This window comes from Aspergillus pseudodeflectus, assembly GCF_044049435.1.
Source record: "Aspergillus pseudodeflectus strain CBS 756.74 chromosome Unknown BJX68scaffold_66, whole genome shotgun sequence".
In the NCBI taxonomy this organism is placed as follows: domain Eukaryota; kingdom Fungi; phylum Ascomycota; class Eurotiomycetes; order Eurotiales; family Aspergillaceae; genus Aspergillus; species Aspergillus pseudodeflectus.
The window spans coordinates 47,331-65,802 of NW_027263842.1; the positions used below are offsets into that span (position 1 = coordinate 47,331).

Below are 18,472 nucleotides of genomic sequence, written 5' to 3' on the forward strand. Positions count from 1 at the left end.
TCCTGCATCTACTCGACATCGACGAAGAGGAACCCGTCTACGAGTTGACGTTCATAAACGAATACTACCACATATCTGCCGACCTCAAGGTTGAAGCCCAGGACGACGCCTGGGATGCATTACCGGGGTTCATCAACCGCCTCTCCGGCCTGAGATATCTCACCTGTGCCTGTCGAACGCGCCTCCCACCATCCGTCATGCAGATCCTCCCCCGAACCTGCGAACTCGCAAATCTCTTCCACCAGTTCCAGCACCTGCACTACACGCACTGGCGTGACGAACCCCGCGAAGTCGACCCGCACGACCTCCGCCTAGCGACAACGCCGCATCTGACCACTCTAGGAACCTCCATCATGCGCATCGCCAGCGGCCACTGGGAAGGCTGGGCAGATGCAGGGCCGGACTGGGACTACGCGCAGCACGCCGTATTCGAGATTCTGCCGCTGACGTCGAATCTCAAACACCTGCATATCGTCCGCGAGACCGCGACGCTGGATTACCGCGCTAGTGGCGAGTTGGCGCGCCTTCTGCAGGTCCGCGGCCCGTGGCCGGGTCTGTTTCTCGATGAGGGCCGGCGGCGGGAGTTATATGCGGAACTCGAGCTGGATGTCTTCCCACGCCGGGAACCGCCTGTGCAGCTCGAGTCGCTTGCTTACGCGCCCGCGCAGAGTATGGAGTTTTTTCCGCTTGCTATCGAGAAACGTTGCTTTTGACCACCTGCGGAGCTTGCGGCTGTGGGAGGTCTCCGATGCCATTTTGGCCACAGCGGCAAAATACAGGTTCCCATCCCTCACCTCGCTCGCCCTCGACCCCCTCCAGCGACCTCATGGTCGGCAAACAAGTCCGCACCGACACAGCGGCAGCAACATTCCTCACCAACCTCGCCCGCTCCGGCTCATCGCTCTGTAGCATCCACTACACCACCGGCCTACAAACCTCCTTCCGCACCAGCAAAGCCCTAACCGCCATCTTGCGCCACCACGGCGCAACCCTAACGAAACTCTCCCTAACAGGCACAGGCCCACTCCACCACGTCGCACCACCCCTAACGCCCAAGAAAATCGAACAGATCGGAATATGCTGCCCCGCGCTCCGCGAACTCCGGCTCCCGATTCTCCGTCGCCATGGGCGGAAAGAGGAAGTCGCCTGTTACCGCGCGCTGGGCACGTAGTTAAAGAGTGGAAAATAATGATCTAGCGAGCTTGGTACTACTATATATAGTCTCTCCTTCTGTATACTTTAGATCTAAAGGTAAAGGCCGCAGCGCTTATAGCATACTATAAATTTTTATTAATATTTATCCTAAGACACGACTATAAGTAACTTTAATTAATGGTGTAATGATCAAAGTAATTCTGCCCTGTATCAAGAACAACAGTATTTATTGTTAAATAATTGATAGCCTGACTTAAGCTTGATCTTTCCCTATCTTTATTAGAATTGAAAATTGTGATTTAGTCATGATTGACGTCTCTCTGAATTATATATTCACGCAGATTAAGCGCGTCACAGCCCGGTGTATACCTGATCCTACGAACAACATTCAGCTAGCCTAGAAAAATTAGAGGTAAGGATTTGACACAAAGCTAAGGCCATTATTATCCATGTATTTTAAGCAGACTATTTCTATGGCCAGAATTAGAACTATGACAAGAAAATATGCTAGCTTATTATATGCATAGCAAACGCTCTGAAATTCTTAGTTTCGTTTGGTGGCCCTAACAGTAACCTCGCCCATTAAATGCTGCGAAGCAGAGAAAACCACCCTATTCGCAATATCCGCATAAAACCCTAATACAAAGCCACTCTGATATATTATTCAACCGTTAACATTTTTTGAAATCAAGTGGGCCTCGTATCTTTGTGCTACTCTACATAAACATATATGGATATATACCGATAATCTAAAAGGACAACCAACTGTCACATCACGCAGGTATCTACCCATCTACAACTCCACCATATAACCCCACCAATCCAACCCAACCCGCTAAACACTCACTAAAACGCACCTAAAACGTCTCCCTCCCAGACTCAAACGGCACGAACTCCTTGACAACATTCCCATAAGCCCCCTTGAAGCTCGAATCCGGCTTCCCTTGCAACGCCTTCCTAAACAACCGCGAAGAAATAGTCCCATTCGCAGCACCCTCCACCATAGGAACTGTCTCCGAGTTCTCAAGATGCCGATCACACGTCCCACCGGGGACAAGAGCGTCACCACCAATCTTCTTGATGTAGCTATACTGGTTCTCGATGGCCGTGTAGTTGGGTTGGATACCCAGGAACCCACCGGGGACGTTGCTGTCGTAGACGGCGACGACGGTGTTTTGCGCGACGTTCTCGGCCTGGCTGGACCGCGCGTAGTCGTCGGGGACGTGTGTGTCGGCGTCGTAGGCTGCGAGGAAGTTCTCGCTTGCTAAAGAGTCCGTTAGTACAGTCCCACCAGGCAAGCAGAGCCAGCCTCCACCACGCACAACGGAGACTTAATTGGGAGGGGAACATACTATTAATAACCTCGCCAAACGCCGCGAACCCATCCAGGCAGTGCGCCGACTCGTGGATAACAACATCCACATTCTCGTCCGTCGTCCCGAAAAACGCAACGTTGCCATTTACTGCAAACGCCGAGTTCCCGCCGGGGAGAACGAGGATCTGCCTCACCCAGTCGCGGATCTTGACGGGGACGCGCCCGAATGTTTCGGCGATGGCGGAGATGTCGTTGGGGGCTTCTTTGTGGCGGCAGACGAGCCAGGGGTCGGAGCACTGTACGGTCAGAGACATCAGCTGGTCGATCGCGGATAGACGGAGGTTGTATAGTGAAATTGGGAGGAACGGCGCGTACATCATCATAGCTAACCTGATAAATCTCAAAGTCCGTTGCATCCAGATCCTCGCCCTCGCCGAGGTCCTTGCAGTCCTGGGGGATCCAGCCCTGCGACCAGATGGCGATCGAGTGCGAGGTTGTCGGGAGGTTGGCGGTGTTTCCTTCGAGGAGGTAGTCGAGGTTGGATGTTAGGGCTGGCTTGTCGAGTTGGGCGGAGGCGAGGGCCGCGAGGGAGAGGGTTGAGAGGAGTTTCATGGCGTATTTCATTTTGATAGCCTTGGTTTTCTAGGATGGGAATGGATGAAGAAAGGACCAAATATGCAAGATTAGATGAGAAGAATCTACAGTTCAGATCGAAAGCAGCAGCCTCGCGCTCTTTATGCAACAGGAACTCCAAAGCAGGCCAGTGGACCCAGGGGCAGGCGCAGGGCAGGGCAGGGCCAGGCGGGCTATTTCCATTCCCAGCTCAGGGAATTTCCCATCGCAGGGCTGCCGCGCCATTCCGTCTGACATCAAGCCTCAGCCCCAGGAACGGAGCCCTCGCGCATCCTTTGGCCCCCAACCTTGGCGCCAACAAAGCAGGGCCGGCGGGGCTCCAACACGACGATGCGGGCCAAGCACGGTTAGCCCGCGCGGCGATGATGGGCGATCGACACGCCGGCGAGATTAATTCTGCAAGCCACCCCTCTGCGGGACTCGGTTGCTGCGCTGGCGGTTCTCCGCTATTCGTGGAGTCGGTTCTGCTCAGCCTCTGTCATCATCGAGCTGGGGCTGCTGTGACGAGACGCGGGCGTTGATACTCTTCTCGGTATTGATGGGCGCTTAGTGAGCTTACTCAGGAGGTTGCGATTGATATGTCATTTTAGGGAGAAAAGCGTTGCATTATTGGGCATATGTCTCTCTCAAGACCAGGTAAGATGAAGGCGGCCCCTGATGATCGCAAACTCAGCCTTCCGCATCTCTCGCGCGATGTGACCTGATCTTGTTGATCAGCATTAAAACAAGGAATCCTCCCCCACATTCTGAAACGAAGCCCTTCACCTTCGGCTCTGACATTAAATACTAACAGTTCTGCAGCGCGATACAACGCTCTAGTCGGTCATGTTTCAACCTTCCAGAATCCTCAACCGCCTGAATCCCTGATTGTCGTATCAAACTTGTCCAGCTAAATGTCCGACGCACGAAACGTCCAGTCCTCTGGGAACCTCTCCTCCTTGACCCCATACTCGGCGAAAAGCCCACTATACTTGGCAATATGCGTTTCCGGATCCTCAGCCTGCTGGTAGTACCAGTGGATGATCTTCCTGATCTCGGGATCATTCCACATTGTCTCGATCCATTTCAGCGCTTCGGGTGTCGCACCGTCGAGAGGGAGGTTATAGGATCGGAAGCGCTGGCACAGTATAGCATTAGTTCCATCGTGCGTCCCAGCCACGACCAGGGAAAGTGAGTGAAAAGGAAGAGGCATCTCACCCAAAGCACCGGCCAGAAAAACGCATCCGCAATGCTAAACCCCCCAAACAAAAACCCCTGATCACTCTCCTCCTCACCAAGCTCCCTCAGCCGGTTGACCGTCGCCTTCCGCGCCGAATCCCAGATACTCAGCGCCCGGGCGATCTCCTTCCTCGCCGCCTCGGAAACAGCTATCTCGCCGACGTAGTGCGTCACAAAGTTCGTGTGGAATGTATTCCGCAGTGTCGCGAACCCAGCGTGCATTTCGGCTGCTGCGCTGCGCGCCAGGGCGCGGAGGGCGGGGTCGCGAGGCCAGAGGGGGAGATGTGGGTTGCTTTCCGCGAGGTATTCGGCGATGGCGAGGGAGTCGTTTATTGTTATGTTCAATGGGCGGGATTCTAGGAGGGGGACGAGGCCTGAAATTGAGACATCGCGGACCTGGGTGAGTCAGTTGGAACCTGTGGGTACTTTCTGGAGGTAATATGCAAGGCGCAGGAGGACAGGAGAGGTAGGGACCTTCTCGAGAGGTACGAATTGCTTCGTATATGGGATTTGAAAGTAGGAGAGGATGAGCTCGACGCGGGCGGTCCAGCCTGAATGATGGTAAGTTTGTGCTCAATTGCTTGGATGGGTCATGGCGCACTTGAGTAGCGGGTATATGTCCCTGTGAGGTGGTAGTCTGGTGTGGTCGCCATGGTATGTCGATCTCGTTGTCCACTCCTGCGGTTTTGGTGCAATTGAAAAAGTTTTCTTGAGAGCGGAACAGCGGAAAGCTTCAATTTATCGTCTTTGGTGCGGGGTGTTCCCGCTGCGTGTGACTCACTCTACCCCTCGTATCTGCAGACGAGCTTCTCCTATCCAACCTCGTATTGTTATCTATTCTTAAGCTTGACGTGCGCCATCCGGTGACATGTCACGAATACCAAGTCGTTCTGATTGGTCAATGGGTTTACAATATGTATATATTCCGAGCAGAGAGGATGTCGACACTCGGCTACAACATCACGAGCATAACTTGATTCATAGCGTATCGTACAACAATTTCCTTCCAAACGGATACCCAAAAACAAGGCCTATAACTCAATCAAACCGATTCCTCACCTCATGCTCACCCACAGGCGCATCCTCATCCTCCCCCGCAAACCGATCAAACGCGCTCCGATTCTTAGTCTCATGCTTCAGCGTCCTCAGCTGCCCCTTGGCCCCCGGATCATTCGCCCCAATCTCATTGCCCGCATTCTCGCCCTCCGCCGGGAACGTATTGCCCGTGCCCGTCATGACTTCGCCGGTGAATCCCAGATCGCGCGTGCTCCGGGGCATGTCCGTTGGGTTGTCGGCCGCAAAGGCCGTCGAGGGTTCGCCGAGTCCGCGGTAGTCGTAGTCGGGGTTCTCGGCGAGTTGGTCAGGGCGGGGCACGGAGGGGATCGTGTTCATGAGGCCGGCGTCGTTGGGTATTTTGGTGCCCTTTTCGGCCATGTCGTAGAGGGAGCCGCCTTGGTGAGGGGAGGACATTTTGATGGCTGATTTTGGACTGGTAGGGAGAAACTTGTTTCAAGTTGCTGTAATTCAAATAGTAATTATGATGATAGTAGCAGTTTGTTTGATGGAATACTGCTGGGTTGATGCTCTGGGTGGTTATATACCTTGAGGGTCAGGTGATGTCATACACGCGATGATAAAACGATGAGCTCAGATGGAGGCGACAATGTCGGGGATGACAAAGGCTCTCCCACGACCGGGTACATGATTCAGTCCAAGCTAGTTATGATGTGATATGATCTCTGGCCGCCTCGTTCTAGAATCAACCTTGTGGTCTGCCGATCAGCGGGTGGTCTTTCTACTCCGTATAATGTGGCCAGCAGGGGGGCTTATAGACTGCGGGGCATTATAGACAGGGCTCCTGCAATTAAACCGAGCGGCGTGGCTTGTATTGAGCATTAATAAGAAACTTGGTATAATACGGTATGAGCCAGGGAAAGGTTGGTCGTGGTCCACGGTTGATAGATCGAGAATTCAACCAGTCTTCCCCCAAGTTCCTCCGCGATAAGCAAACCCTGAGACCTATCTTAGATTTGGCATAGTTTTATCTATCCCATGATGGCCATCGATTTCCTATCCCTTCAATCCTAGCTACTATTCTCTTGTGGAGCATGATGAAGAGCATGGCTGGAATTGGATTGAGTTTGATGAATGATATCCTTGAATCTGTCTGACGAGATGAAACTCGATTAGGGCCAGAAGTACGCGAGGTACTCTAATCTCTCCATTGAGGTGGTCTGTTCATGATGAGTCTCGAAGGAAGGAAAGATGGACGGAGAGAGGGTAGCTTTGTACAAGCAGACGATGAGCTGAGTTTCAAAGGAAGTGTAGATAGAGTCCCCGCATGTATGGAGTCGTGGTCTCATACAGAAGAGCAGGTTACACCTAGAATCCAATGAAACATCCTGGGGATTGAATTGGTGAATGGAAGTCATGCCCTCCTTCTAGAAATAGGGCGTAGACCACCGACATACTTCAGCCGTTAATAGGTCAGTGAATATACCTCCCTCAATGCATATAACATTCCTATCCGTCCACATCGCTCGCTAGTACAATATCATGAACAACGCGACGCTCATGGCCGCCTGTTGGATGCTTGAAGCCTGAGGCACGTAAGGTGCATCTTGTATATTTTTCAATAGGGATTGGAAACGATAGGATATGAAGTGTTTTGAGATACTTTCCATATAATCAGTAGGAGGTGGTTTTTGCCTCAAAACGTAGAGCAATCATGTCCTTAGCCCACTGCTAAGAATATAACGACACTCGCATCCTTATTCTGATCTTGCACGCTTCTCCCCACGTGTTGTTACTCACAGGTTTTGCTGCCGCTCCTTTCGCTGCCCGCTGTCCTTCACTTTAATAATTTGTTCCACTTGCCAACTACCATATTTTAGGTAATTGCCCTTCCCTAATGGTGGACGATCCCCACCCGAGAGAGCCTCCATCGCCACTGCTCTGCCCCATGTTCATGTCTAGGTTCCCGTTTTCTCATCGTCGACCTGGCAGAACCTGATCTGGTTTCCAAACGGGTCGATAACGGCCATCTCCTGCGATCCCGCCGCCGGACCCTCTTCAATACCTGGCCTCATGTATCGATAATCTTTGGCATTTAGCTCGCGATGATACTCTCCGATTCCCCTCATCATTATCCGGACCTGCACACCAGGGCTTCCATCCCCGTGATGTTCACTCAGGTGAAGGATCAGGTTTCCCCTAGAAATCTGCCGATATATCGGGGCGTTGTCATCGAACCGATGATCCCAATCGACCTTAAAGCCGAGATAGCCGAGGTAGAACTCGTCCGCCTTGGTGATATCAAAGATGCGGAGGATCGGGATGACTGATTGGAAATCCATGGACATGAAGTCTGGTTACAGGTCAATTTTGTGCGAAACCAGTGAGACCAGTGAGCAGTTGACCATGTAGCGTATCCTTACTATAGTCGAGAAACTGATTAAATTGGGTGCTAGAGGGAGTGAAATATATATAAAGGATTTGGACGAAAATAGGAGCGGAGGATTATTGGAACGAATGCCAGAATCTGGTGAGAAGTGAGCGGGAGCGGGGTCGAGAACGGAGGCTGGGCACGAGCCTCTCAGCAGATCTTCTGGAAATACAGTGGGTGATCACCTGACGCCCGGTACTACCTGCCCCCTGATTTCACCACCAACCACGATACCGAAAATGAAGCAATTCAACCATATACAATTAATATTATCGCGCGAACTTTTGGTGGTTTAATATTAAATTAGGTATTTATTAAAATATATAACTTCCTTTAAACACTTTTTAATCAACGAGGATTTCAGAATGAACTGGCAAGCATCCCCCACACATACAATCAAGGAGAGCCTTGATAGTTGAATGAAAATTGGCGAACTGGCCGCAGCGCACCAATGACCCATTGAATCTAGTCTCTCTTTAAATTCTATTCCCTAGTACCAGCCATCCTACTGGTTAATCTCACGCTTTAAGTTTCAAAATTAATTCACGCCACTTGGCTGTCCATTACTCCCCACCGCCGTCCCTGCCTAAAACACCCCCTCGGGAGTATAGTCCTGTTTTCCCTACAGTAGCCTCACCTAGCCCATCCAGGTAATCTCAAGAACACCCAAAATAGATCCAGCCAGTTGTCGCACAGCAGTCAAGTGGAACCGCTCATACGCCGTGGTAAATAGCCGCGCCCACTCGGCTCTGGTTCTTTCGCGCGCATTCTGAAATGCCAGCATATATAGGTCGTAGTCTTTGTGCAGCAGTTAGTTAGTACGAAGACATACTGTTTTGTCTTATGTTTTGTTATAAAGCTGCCCAGTTAGTAAGCTGTGTCACCCTAAGTTGTTGGCAACGAACCTGATAAAGGAAGGAGCAAACGCTTGCCCTTTTCCCCTCTGCTCCCCTCTGCTCCCCTCTTCCCCCCTCCCATCTTATTTTCATCCCCCTTTTCAAACTAAGCTGCCATGTCTTGCAGCACTTGGTATGGCTGCCACCTTCCACTCCTGGGGCTTGCGGTGCTGGTCTTCTACGAGCTCGGTTGGATCATTTACTGCCGTTTCTTCCATCCCCTCAGGTCAATCCCAGGGCCGTTGCTAGCATCGGTCAGTCGGCTTTGGATTGTACGTCAGGCTGCAACGGGTCACCTGGAGCAGACCCAGAGAGCGTTGCATTGCAAGTACGGTGGGAGGCCTCTGTTAGAGCTCGGTCAATGGCTGAAATGCGATATAGCTGACTCTTTCAGGTTCCCTGGTTAGAATTGCCCCAAATGAAGTGATTTGTTCAGACCCCGCGGCTTTGAAAGTAAGTTGGGAAAGGGACGACCTCCGTACCGTGGCACTCACGGCTTGCAGACAATCTATGGCCACATATCGAGGTTTACACAGGTATGAAAACCACGCCAGGCACCGCTTGATCTTCAGCTAATTAACAATGGCACCAGAGCGACTACTACGATGCCTGGGCCGCCCCCAACGACATTGGATACCCTGGCCACTTTGCTGCACGAGACGAGAAGCTGCATACTGAGCAGCGACGCATTGTCAACAACCTCTATTCGATGAGTAGCATTCTCAACTCGGAGCCATACATTGACTCCTGCATGGAGACCTTGACCAAGCGTCTTTACGATATTGCGGACCAGAGTGCTCCTGTTGACTTGGGGAAGCTGCTAAACATGCTGTCACTCCCTACACTGTGTACATGACCAATCGAGATACTAATGGCGTCTAGGTACGCTTTTGACGACGTCCTCGGCGAGCTCTTTTACGGCAAAAGCTTCGGCATGGTGGAGCAACGCAAGGACGTGGGAGATTTCGGCAAGTCCATTGAATCCCTCCTTCCCATCTTCGCAGTCGGCGGTACATTGCCCTCCTACCTGACCATTCTCTATCTGATGTACAAGATAACCTTCTCCTCGTCACTTCGCGGCGCAATCACTGCGACGAAGAATATTGCCGTTGCATCGGAAGAGGCTATCGGCAGACGTTCCCACGAGCTGGACAACAGCTCCAACGATAAACCGGATATGTTGCGCAGGATGCTGGAGATCACCGCCGAGCGTGGCGGGAAGGCGGAGTTCACAGACAGGCATGTCCATGTTGAGTCTCAGGTTGCGCTGTAAGTAGCTCTTTGACTTACTCCGACTTACTACCCGAGTCAATCAGCAAAGTAAAGCACGACCACCACTGACGATTGATTTCTCGTGTATCGCTACTATAGATTCACAGGCACTGACACAACTTCCATCGCTCTCACAAGTATCCTCTACTACATCCTCCACAATCCTACGGCGTACAAGACCCTATTAGCCGAGATCGACGCCGCCTACAAGGCCGGTATCTTTGCTACCTCAAAACCAATTTCCTACAAAGATTCAACATCAACGCTCCCCTACCTCAAAGCGTGTGTCAACGAGGCCCTTCGTCTCCACCCGGGGGTCGCCTTCCATCTTCCCCGTGTCGTCCCCGCAGTGCTACCCCGGTCCCCATCTATCTTCGCACCTTGGTCCCCTTCCCGCGAGAAATCCGCTTGCTAATGGCTATTTTCCGTTGTTTTGAATCTTAGATTGCTCTATGTCAAATCTGTAAACTGATCCCGCACATCCTCCGCCACCTTGAGATTCGCTTCCTCGATCCCGAGAAACCTCTCCAAACGCGGAATTTTTGGTTCATGAAGCTCGTCAATGTGAAGGTTCAGTTTAGTGCTAGAAAACTAGATACTTAGTTGCCAATGGCAAATTGACGCCGGCTGGTTACGTGGCCGAAACCTGGGCTGCTAGAGTTGGCCTACTGCGAGGGGATTAGAGGAAGGTGGAGAGGCCATCGACAAGTAGATCGTTGACCAGCTATGTTGACTGTCCTGAGCACGTATCAAAAGCCTCATCCCGCTCTAGTAGCAGTTTCAATACCAACGGCATGGGGGACCAGACATGTTCGCCCTCTAGGGCTTCAGCCTTTTCCCTGTACAACCTGACTACACAAGTAACCTATTCCTCACCCATACACCCACCAATACGACCCTTCCAGCTCAGTAGGAATACCGGCACTTTAAAATATCTTTATCCTATCCAAGCGCTCCGCATTCAGCTCTTCAATTTCCCCTCACTAGATCCTAAGCCACTAATACGACCGATCAATCCACCCCGCCCACCCACTCCCCAGCACCGTCGTCTTATCAACCGCCCCCGCAATCTCACTCTCATACAACCTATCACTCGTATCCGCCCCCTCCCCCGTATTATTCACCTCATAATAAAGCGGCGTCGCCCCCTCGGCCATAGTCGTCCACCCAGCTGGATGGATAATATCACTCAACTCCGAATTCTGATAAATCACCCTCGCTAACACCCGCCACGGCCGCCCGAGGTATACATCGCCCGTGAGGTCGAGACCGGATTTCCCGGAGATGTCGCAGTGGTCGAAGCAGTACCAGGATGGGTCAGAGGCCACTTCGCGAGACATGGCGGTGATGTAGCCTGCTCCATTCGAGACGATTGTGCATTCGCCGAACCAGGCGCTTGCGGCGCCAAAGATGTAGTCTACTGCTCCTGTTGCTGGGGTTAGCATCGACTGTGCTGGAGAAGCCTGCTGATGGGTCGGGTATGTACCTTCAATGTAGCAATTCGAGTAGTACTGGATCCCAGCCCGTGCATACAGCGTATCCTGGTACCCGAGGAACCGGCAGCCATAGTAGCCCTGGCGCTCACCGCTGGCAGCGAGCCTATCAAACAATCAACCTCGGTCTTATACTGCACGCAAACCTCCCCAAAAGGTAGGCGAGAAATGGAAAACATACGCAACAGCCTGCGCCCCCTTCCCATACCCATTGACAACATCCACATTATACATTGCGAAATCATCCATCTGTGCATTGACCGTGGCACTCGAGACGAGCGAGCCGGACTCGGGAGACGAGATGGTATGTGTGATCGTCACGGTATTCTGCTTGTAGCTCCCTGTATCCGTTGTCTCGCCGTAGATTGTGAGAGAGCCGCCGTAGTCGATTGTCAGTTGCTCTTGGTAGGTGCCTGCCGCAATGAAAATGCAGGCATCGGATGAGGAGGAGCCGAGTGCGGAGAGAGCAGCGGCGATTGTGCTGTATGTGCCAGATCCATCTTTGGAGACGCTGAGGCAGCCTTCCGGAGCGGAGGTTCGAGATGCGCGCTTGCTGTGGGGGTGTGGTGCCGCGAGGGCTGGGACAGCGAGGAGGAAGGTGGAGAGGTAGCGGTGCAGCAGCATTTTGGCCTTTGTATCCAAGTCTGGGTGACAGCAGCAGTGATCGGCGAGGTATGCAACGTGGAGTTATATATCCATGTCATGCAATGGATAGTGGTTTCCTGCACAAGTCGCGGATGCAATTTCTCCGCCGGCCTGCGAGGACCGGGCCAGTTGGCATTTTGAAAAACGGGGGTGGATGAAACAATCCCATTTATGCTAATCAGGGAGAATGGGGAGCGAGACACAGAAACAATATCGGTGCGACTTTTTAATCTATGTGCTACGGAAGATGCGTAGCCCTAAAATCCGCTGCAGAAACTGACGGACGTCCAAAGAAAACTTCCACAAATCAGATCTAAGTGCCCCTGAAATATTACCCCGGATTGGAGGTTTTTGCGGGGAGACTCTGCCTCCAACTCCACACTCTTCGTTCTTCTTTAGCCTAAAGTCCAGCTTAGGGCTAAATCCAAATCGTCAGATGCATGTGCAAAAGCTTGTGTTTGTTCCGGTGGGGGAGCCTTATAAAAGCCCTGAAACGAAAGTCGTCTCAGTATCGTCGCAATATTCATGGCAAACATGGCATACAGGACAGCGGCCTTGCTCTCCCTCCTCGGGGCCACATTGGCAAACCCGTCTCACACCGAATACGCCCGCGCAGTCTGCACCCCCGCTGCGTCCGGCACCTCAGCCACCGACGACGTTCCCGCAATCCTCGACGCAGTCTCATCATGCGGCAACGGCGGAACAATTGTCTTCCCCGAGGGAAAAACGTACTACCTGAACAGCGTCCTCGATCTAAGCGACTGTTCGGGATGTGACATCCAAATCGAGGGTCTTCTTAAATTCGCGAGTAACACCGACTATTGGAATGGAAAGACGGCTATGATTAATGTCAAGGATGTCGATGGGTTGAAGATTCGGTCGATTACTGGGAACGGGGTGATTGATGGGAATGGGCAGAATGCGTACGTCACTTTTCCCAAGGCTATTCTCCGTGGATCTTGGATACGTAATACTAACAAGAAGCAGGTACGACCGCTTCGCTGAAGACTCGAGTTACCGTCGCCCCACACTCCTGTACATCGTCGGCGGAAGCGACATTGAAGTCTCGAACCTGCGCCAGAAGAACCCGCCCAACGTCTTCATCTCCGTCAAGGGCGGAACAACCAACGCGGTCTTCTCGAACCTCCGACTCGACGCAACCTCCAAATCCGCCAACCGCCCTAAAAACACCGACGGCTTCGACATCGGCGAGAGCACGTATGTCACCATCACCGATACCACAGTCTCAAACAACGACGACTGCGTCGCCTTCAAGCCCGGCTGCAATTACCTGACTGTAAGGGATATAACCTGCACCGGATCCCACGGCCTCTCCGTCGGCTCGCTCGGCAAAAACAACGACGACAGCGTGAGGAACGTCTGGGTCGAAGGCGCGACAATGATCCGGTCGACAAAAGCTGCAGGCATAAAAACGTATCCGAGCGGCAACGGCCACGGATTCAGTACGGTCAGCAATGTTACCTGGAAGGATGTCGTGGTTCAGGACTGCGACTATGCGATCCAGGTTGAGAGTTGCTACGGGGAGGATGATGAGTACTGTGAGGAGAATCCGGGGAATGCGGTTCTCGAGGGGATTACCTTCCAGGGGTTCAGTGGGACCACGAGTGACAAGTATGACCCTGTGACGGGGAATTTGAATTGCGGGGCGGATGGGGAGTGTGATGTTTCTGTTGTGGATTATCAGGTTACTGCGCCTTCTGGCGAGGGAGTCGTGCTTTGTGCGAATACGCCTGGGGGGTTGGGGGTGGACTGTACTGAGGGAGCTTCGGGGTGATTTTCTCTGTTTGACTGTAGAGTTAGGGTTTGTGCCAGGATCAGCGTATCGTGGGGTCGAAGGCGAAGTAGGCTAATCGGTAGCTGTGGTTGGGGTCAATATCTGTCTATGCGGGGAAGATCTTTGGAGATAACCGACCAACTCCCGACAACCGAGCTATACCCACAAACATAATCTCTCACATTGCCATTCTACACTGCCAAAACAACCTCTTCAAAATGATCATCAAGTCCCCCCACCAAATTGATATCCCCATAACAGATGTCGCCTCCTTTGTCTTCACCTCAGGAACCCCTACATCCCGAGAAACTCCCCAGTACTTTGATGCCGCCAAACCCGCAAAGAACTTTAGTCTTGCGCAGGCGGAGGGATATGTGAAGCAGATCGCGAGCGGTCTACAGGCACTGGGCCTGCAACCGAACGATAAGGTTCTCCTGTACTCGAATAACAGCTTGTTCTTCCCGGTGCTCCTATGGGCTGTTCTAGCCGGGAGGCTTGTTTTTACAGCGGCGTCGCCGGCGGCTTCTGTTACTGGTTCGTGATTGAACAACTCCTGGGATTCCCGAGCTGATTGATATAGAATTGGAATATCAACTCCGCGACTCGGACGCGAAGCTTCTCCTAGCGGGTCCCGATCAGGTGGCTGTTGCACTCGATGCCGCGTCGAGGGTCGGTCTCCGCAGAGAACAGGTGTATCTCTTCTGTGACCCAGAGAACGTTCAAAAGGGCACACGACAGCCCATTCAGCCATGGACGGATATTTGGCGGCCTGCTTCCGAAGCGAAATCCTGGACATGGAAGAAGATTGAAACCCTCCAGGAAGCGCAGGCCACGACTGCCATAATCAATTATTCCAGCGGGTACGCATCGCATCCCGAGGGCAAGTATTGAATCGTCCAGTGCCTAACGTCTGTCTCAGAACAACCGGCCTCCCCAAGGGCGTCGAAATCTCGCACTACAACGCCGTCGCCAACTCGACGCAGCTGCTCTACAAGCGGACTCTCCGAACCGACGACCCCAAAAGTCGGGCCCGGAAGGAGAGGCTTGATACCGCTGGCGAGAGATGGCTGGCCCCGTTGCCGATGTATCACGCATATGTAAGTCCACGGTCACGTCACTTCATCTATGCCCCGTCTTGACCTACGGCTCGTCCATTACATTCAAACCATACTCACATGGAGATAGGGCCAAACATACTACTGCCTCAACGCGGCCCGCCTCGGCGCAAAAGTCTTCATAATGCGCGCGTTCGACGTGCAAAAGTACCTGCTGTACATGGACATCTACCGAATTACATTCATGGCCTCAGTCCCCGCGATAATGGCGACCCTTGCGAAGCAATCAAACGCCGACAACTACAATCTCCGTTCCGTCGAACAAGTAACCAGCGGTTCCGCGCCCCTCAGCGCCGATCTCGGGAAGATCATACAGAAGATGTACCTCCGCCCCGAAACGGCCGTAAAGCAAGGGTGGGGCATGACGGAAACAACCTGTTCCATCAGCGGATTTTCCCCAGACGAAGAAGACGACGGGCGGTCGATCGGCTACCTGAACCCGAACTGTGCCGCGCGTATCGAGCCCGTGCCCGATCGGGACTTTACCGGCGTTGCTCCGCCCGGTATCCCCGTCGGCGAGATCTGGGTGTCCGGTCCGAATGTTATGAAGGGGTATTATAAGAAACCTGTCGCGACGAACGAGACGATTGTCTACGCCGATGGCTATCGCTGGTTGCGGACGGGGGATATCGGGTATGCGGACGCGGATGGAAGGATGTATATTGTTGATCGGTTGAAGGAGCTTATCAAGGTCAAGGGGTTGCAGGTTGCGCCGGCGGAGCTTGAGCAGTTCCTGCTTACGCATGGGGCCGTTGCGGATGCAGCTGTTGTGGGGGCGAGGATGTGAGTCTCTGTCTACTCTGTAGGATGCATTCTGGATGTAAAGCATGGCTAATATGTATGATTCTGAGCAGCAACGGGGGTGAGTATCCCCGAGCATTCGTGGTAAGAAAGGAGGGTGCTACAGTGACCGAGACGGATCTCTTCGACATGATCAAGGGACACTTTGCCCCGCACAAGTGGCTCACAGGTGGTGTGTACTTTATCGACAAGATACCGCGAACGGGGAGTGGGAAGATTATGCGGCGGCACCTACCGGAGGTCCCGACGGATGATCGCGCGAAACTATGATATTGGAGAGGGAAGGTTATCGCACTCATTCCATTAGCAGACCGAATCCGTCTAACCACTACACTGTGTTTACAACGCCTCCCGCCTCGTAAAAACCAAATGCAGTGGATTCAACGCAACAGTAAAATGGTCCTGCGACTTTAGCAGTTCCGTCCCATCCTCCCCCGGTGCAAAGGCGATATCGTAGATCGAGACCAGATGGGCAGTCATCAGCCGCATCTCCATCAGCGCGAGGTTCTTCCCGATACATCCCGCAGGACCAGTCGAGAAGGGGATCAACGCATCCCTGTGTTTGATCAGATCCGGCCGCGTCGTGAAGCGCTCTGGGATGAAGTCGTCGGCTGCGACAAAGTTGGCTTCATCTGCTCGTGCGTTAGTTTGTTACCAATAGGTCATTTGTGTGTTTTGGGATCGGATTGTGGGTGCTCCCGAGGTTCCAGCTTACCATGGGCCATCGCATAGAAATTTAGCATCATCACCGTATCCCCGGGGACATAGGTCTCCCCGACATACACCCCCTCCGGCGGCGTCTTCCGCGGAAGCCCACTGGGCACGGCCGGATGCAACCGCAGGGATTCCCAGATACAGGCATTCAGCAGCGTCGCGCCCTGTTGCAGCCTGCGGTGCTCAATCGCCCCGCCGTCCGCCTCCGCGAGGCCCCGAATCTCCGCTCGTAGTCTATCGAGTAAGCCCGGCTCGCGCGCGATATGATAGAACAGAAACGTCATCGTCGACGCCGTCGTATCGCTCCCCGCAACGACAATCAGCTTGCTATCGAAATGGAGGCGCGTCAACTCGACTTTTTTCTCCCTTTCGGTCTTCCCAGCCACAGCCGTCGAAGTCAGATAATTCTCAATAAGGTAATGAGTAATATCCGAATTGGCCTGCTTTCCCTGAATCTTCAATCTGTTCTCGATCTGGTCCGCGCAAAAGTGCAGGAAGCGAAAGTACTCGCGGGCGATGGGCGGGAAGGCGAAGAGGAGGCGCGCGGCCCAGGTCGGGATGCTGAGGCCACCCCCGGCCTGGGCTTCTTTAAGCAGGGTGATGGCCCAGTGGCCCTCAGGGGACTCGAGCATGTTGAAGGATTGGCCAAAGGCCAGATCACCCATGATGTCAAAGGACCAGGATTCGAACCATCGTGCTATGTTGGTTGGTTTGCCTGGACATTAAACAACGAAGCATTCGTGAGCTGGACGGGGCCAGAGACGTATTGATAGATGAAGAACTCAAGGGGAAAAGGGGGGAAGGATTCCTACCATCAAGCCCCTCAATCTGCCTCAGCAACGTCTTGTTATATTTCTCAACTCGCACCTCGTACCCCCTCAGCGCCTTGTCACTGAATGCTGGACTCCAGATCCTGCGTCGGCGGGCATGGGCCTCGGGGTCCCGCACGGAAATCAGCGAGCAACCCGGATATTCAAACGCATACCACGGCGCCTTGTTGCACACAGCGCCTGAGCTCAGCGCCAGGCGCACAACATCGGGATCCGAGACGGAGATGTCGTTCGGTCCGTACCGGACGAAACGGCCCCACTTCTTGTGCGCGTTGTACAGGATCATGTGGCGGTCCATGTTCTTGCTTATATGGATTGTGTGTGCGAAGCCGGTTAGGCGGGCGAGGGGGAGGCCGGGGAATTTGTTGAGGGGGTTCAGGAAGAGGCGGTAGAGGGTTAGAGATGTGAATATGGCCGCGAGGTAGATTGTTGTTAGGAGGGCGGCTTGGGAGAGGGCGGTGGCGGTGGTGAGCGAGGCATCGAGGTGTTTCAGGGAGAGGGCGAAGAGAAAGTAGAGGGATATGATTGCTGGGACGTTGCGTTGTGGGTAGAGGTGATGCTCGCCGCGGTGGTAGTAGAGGATGTAGATGGCGCAGCCGAGGACGCCGGCCAGGGGTCGGAGGGAGGACGGGGTGAGAAGGTGATGAATGGCCATCTTGCAAGCTTGAATGCGGGTTGGAGACAGTTTCTTTCACCTCGAGGAAACTGCTATAAATACGATTTCCTTCCCCTCACCCAAGACATCTCGAGGACAATAGGAGAAGCGACCGCATCCACCGAGTACTCTGGCCGCAGTGGCAATGCAGGCTGCTTGAAAGCACACCAATCTTCAGCGTCTCATTAGACACCCTCGTATCGTGATGTCAAACCTACCCTGTCGCTGAAGCAAAGTGCAAGGAGAAGGAGTATCTCCAAACTCCGGGACAAGGAAAAGCAGTACATTTAAAGCCCCCAGTCCGGCGCCGAAAGCCGTCCCCATGCAGGCCGCTGCGCCCATCACACCCGTCTCTGCATCAATGGGAGTGCCATCTTGCCAGTATAAGCCAGGTCGTGTTACACCAGGCGCTTTGTATCTGCCATACCCTTGCTGACCCCCGGTTGTGGATCGCGGGCAGTCGGCTTCTTTGCGGAGGGTTCAACTTGGC

General features: G+C 53.2%; 11 protein-coding genes across 11 annotated transcripts; 5 read left to right on the forward strand and 6 right to left on the reverse strand.

Annotated features, from left to right (window-relative positions):
- The first annotated feature begins 409 nt into the window (after positions 1 to 409).
- Positions 410 to 976, forward strand: BJX68DRAFT_246712 (uncharacterized protein). The gene has a single exon (XM_071041684.1). It carries the CDS (start codon positions 565 to 567, stop codon positions 907 to 909), a length of 345 nt encoding a protein of 114 aa, XP_070893984.1. The 5' UTR covers positions 410 to 564; the 3' UTR covers positions 910 to 976.
- Positions 977 to 1,690: 714 nt separating this feature from the next.
- Positions 1,691 to 3,273, reverse strand: BJX68DRAFT_246713 (uncharacterized protein). The gene is made up of 3 exons (XM_071041685.1): positions 2,846 to 3,273; positions 2,508 to 2,766; positions 1,691 to 2,419 (listed from the first exon to the last, which is right to left on the reverse strand). Exons 1-3 carry the CDS (start codon positions 3,092 to 3,094, stop codon positions 2,013 to 2,015), a joined length of 915 nt encoding a protein of 304 aa, XP_070893985.1. The 5' UTR covers positions 3,095 to 3,273; the 3' UTR covers positions 1,691 to 2,012.
- BJX68DRAFT_246714 (uncharacterized protein) lies at positions 3,274 to 3,680 on the forward strand. Its single transcript, XM_071041686.1, has one exon. The coding sequence runs from the start codon at positions 3,466 to 3,468 to the stop codon at positions 3,622 to 3,624; it is 159 nt and encodes a 52-aa protein (XP_070893986.1). The 5' UTR covers positions 3,274 to 3,465; the 3' UTR covers positions 3,625 to 3,680.
- On the reverse strand, positions 3,681 to 5,061 carry BJX68DRAFT_246717 (uncharacterized protein). The gene is made up of 4 exons (XM_071041687.1): positions 4,923 to 5,061; positions 4,796 to 4,872; positions 4,301 to 4,717; positions 3,681 to 4,220 (listed from the first exon to the last, which is right to left on the reverse strand). Exons 1-4 carry the CDS (start codon positions 4,972 to 4,974, stop codon positions 3,993 to 3,995), a joined length of 774 nt encoding a protein of 257 aa, XP_070893987.1. The 5' UTR covers positions 4,975 to 5,061; the 3' UTR covers positions 3,681 to 3,992.
- A 298-nt stretch (positions 5,062 to 5,359) lies between these two features.
- On the reverse strand, positions 5,360 to 5,791 carry BJX68DRAFT_271684 (uncharacterized protein; the record flags this gene model as incomplete). The annotated part of the gene is made up of 1 exon (XM_071047006.1): positions 5,360 to 5,791. One exon carries the CDS (start codon positions 5,789 to 5,791, stop codon positions 5,360 to 5,362), a length of 432 nt encoding a protein of 143 aa, XP_070893988.1.
- A 1,025-nt stretch (positions 5,792 to 6,816) lies between these two features.
- On the reverse strand, positions 6,817 to 7,880 carry BJX68DRAFT_246721 (Glyoxalase/Bleomycin resistance protein/Dihydroxybiphenyl dioxygenase). The gene has a single exon (XM_071041688.1). The coding sequence runs from the start codon at positions 7,681 to 7,683 to the stop codon at positions 7,294 to 7,296; it is 390 nt and encodes a 129-aa protein (XP_070893989.1). The 5' UTR covers positions 7,684 to 7,880; the 3' UTR covers positions 6,817 to 7,293.
- Positions 7,881 to 8,778: 898 nt separating this feature from the next.
- On the forward strand, positions 8,779 to 10,349 carry BJX68DRAFT_271686 (cytochrome P450; the record flags this gene model as incomplete). Its single annotated transcript, XM_071047007.1, has 6 exons — positions 8,779 to 8,995; positions 9,057 to 9,115; positions 9,166 to 9,198; positions 9,255 to 9,493; positions 9,545 to 9,931; positions 10,034 to 10,349. The coding sequence occupies 6 exons, from the start codon at positions 8,779 to 8,781 to the stop codon at positions 10,347 to 10,349; spliced, it is 1,251 nt and encodes a 416-aa protein (XP_070893990.1).
- A 583-nt stretch (positions 10,350 to 10,932) lies between these two features.
- pmeA (putative pectin methylesterase) lies at positions 10,933 to 12,051 on the reverse strand (the record flags this gene model as incomplete). Its single annotated transcript, XM_071047008.1, has 3 exons — positions 10,933 to 11,360; positions 11,421 to 11,533; positions 11,609 to 12,051. 3 exons carry the CDS (start codon positions 12,049 to 12,051, stop codon positions 10,933 to 10,935), a joined length of 984 nt encoding a protein of 327 aa, XP_070893991.1.
- Positions 12,052 to 12,606: 555 nt separating this feature from the next.
- On the forward strand, positions 12,607 to 13,867 carry BJX68DRAFT_271688 (putative extracellular exo-polygalacturonase; the record flags this gene model as incomplete). The annotated part of the gene is made up of 2 exons (XM_071047009.1): positions 12,607 to 12,995; positions 13,060 to 13,867. The coding sequence occupies 2 exons, from the start codon at positions 12,607 to 12,609 to the stop codon at positions 13,865 to 13,867; spliced, it is 1,197 nt and encodes a 398-aa protein (XP_070893992.1).
- Positions 13,868 to 14,085: 218 nt separating this feature from the next.
- BJX68DRAFT_258528 (uncharacterized protein) lies at positions 14,086 to 16,053 on the forward strand (the record flags this gene model as incomplete). The annotated part of the gene is made up of 5 exons (XM_071043539.1): positions 14,086 to 14,401; positions 14,448 to 14,727; positions 14,787 to 14,964; positions 15,053 to 15,765; positions 15,873 to 16,053. 5 exons carry the CDS (start codon positions 14,086 to 14,088, stop codon positions 16,051 to 16,053), a joined length of 1,668 nt encoding a protein of 555 aa, XP_070893993.1.
- A 69-nt stretch (positions 16,054 to 16,122) lies between these two features.
- BJX68DRAFT_271690 (cytochrome P450) lies at positions 16,123 to 17,982 on the reverse strand (the record flags this gene model as incomplete). Its single annotated transcript, XM_071047010.1, has 3 exons — positions 16,123 to 16,415; positions 16,499 to 17,212; positions 17,310 to 17,982. 3 exons carry the CDS (start codon positions 17,980 to 17,982, stop codon positions 16,123 to 16,125), a joined length of 1,680 nt encoding a protein of 559 aa, XP_070893994.1.
- Between the last annotated feature and the right edge of the window lie 490 nt (positions 17,983 to 18,472).

Bases quoted from the DNA above. Each gene is read 5' to 3' on its own strand.
- BJX68DRAFT_246712 (XM_071041684.1), top strand. From the start codon at position 565: ATGAGGGCCGGCGGCGGGAGTTATATGCGGAACTCGAGCTGGATGTCT.
- BJX68DRAFT_246713 (XM_071041685.1), bottom strand. From the start codon at position 3,094: ATGAAATACGCCATGAAACTCCTCTCAACCCTCTCCCTCGCGGCCCTC. The intron at 2,767-2,845 runs GTACGCGCCGTT...CTGACCGTACAG, and splicing joins ATCAGGTTAGCTATGATGAT to TGCTCCGACCCCTGGCTCGT. The intron at 2,420-2,507 runs GTATGTTCCCCT...CGGACTCTTTAG, and splicing joins GTTTGGCGAGGTTATTAATA to CAAGCGAGAACTTCCTCGCA.
- BJX68DRAFT_246714 (XM_071041686.1), top strand. From the start codon at position 3,466: ATGATGGGCGATCGACACGCCGGCGAGATTAATTCTGCAAGCCACCCC.
- BJX68DRAFT_246717 (XM_071041687.1), bottom strand. From the start codon at position 4,974: ATGGCGACCACACCAGACTACCACCTCACAGGGACATATACCCGCTAC. The intron at 4,873-4,922 runs GTGCGCCATGAC...ACCATCATTCAG, and splicing joins GACATATACCCGCTACTCAA to GCTGGACCGCCCGCGTCGAG. The intron at 4,718-4,795 runs GTCCCTACCTCT...TGACTCACCCAG, and splicing joins AATTCGTACCTCTCGAGAAG to GTCCGCGATGTCTCAATTTC.
- BJX68DRAFT_246721 (XM_071041688.1), bottom strand. From the start codon at position 7,683: ATGTCCATGGATTTCCAATCAGTCATCCCGATCCTCCGCATCTTTGAT.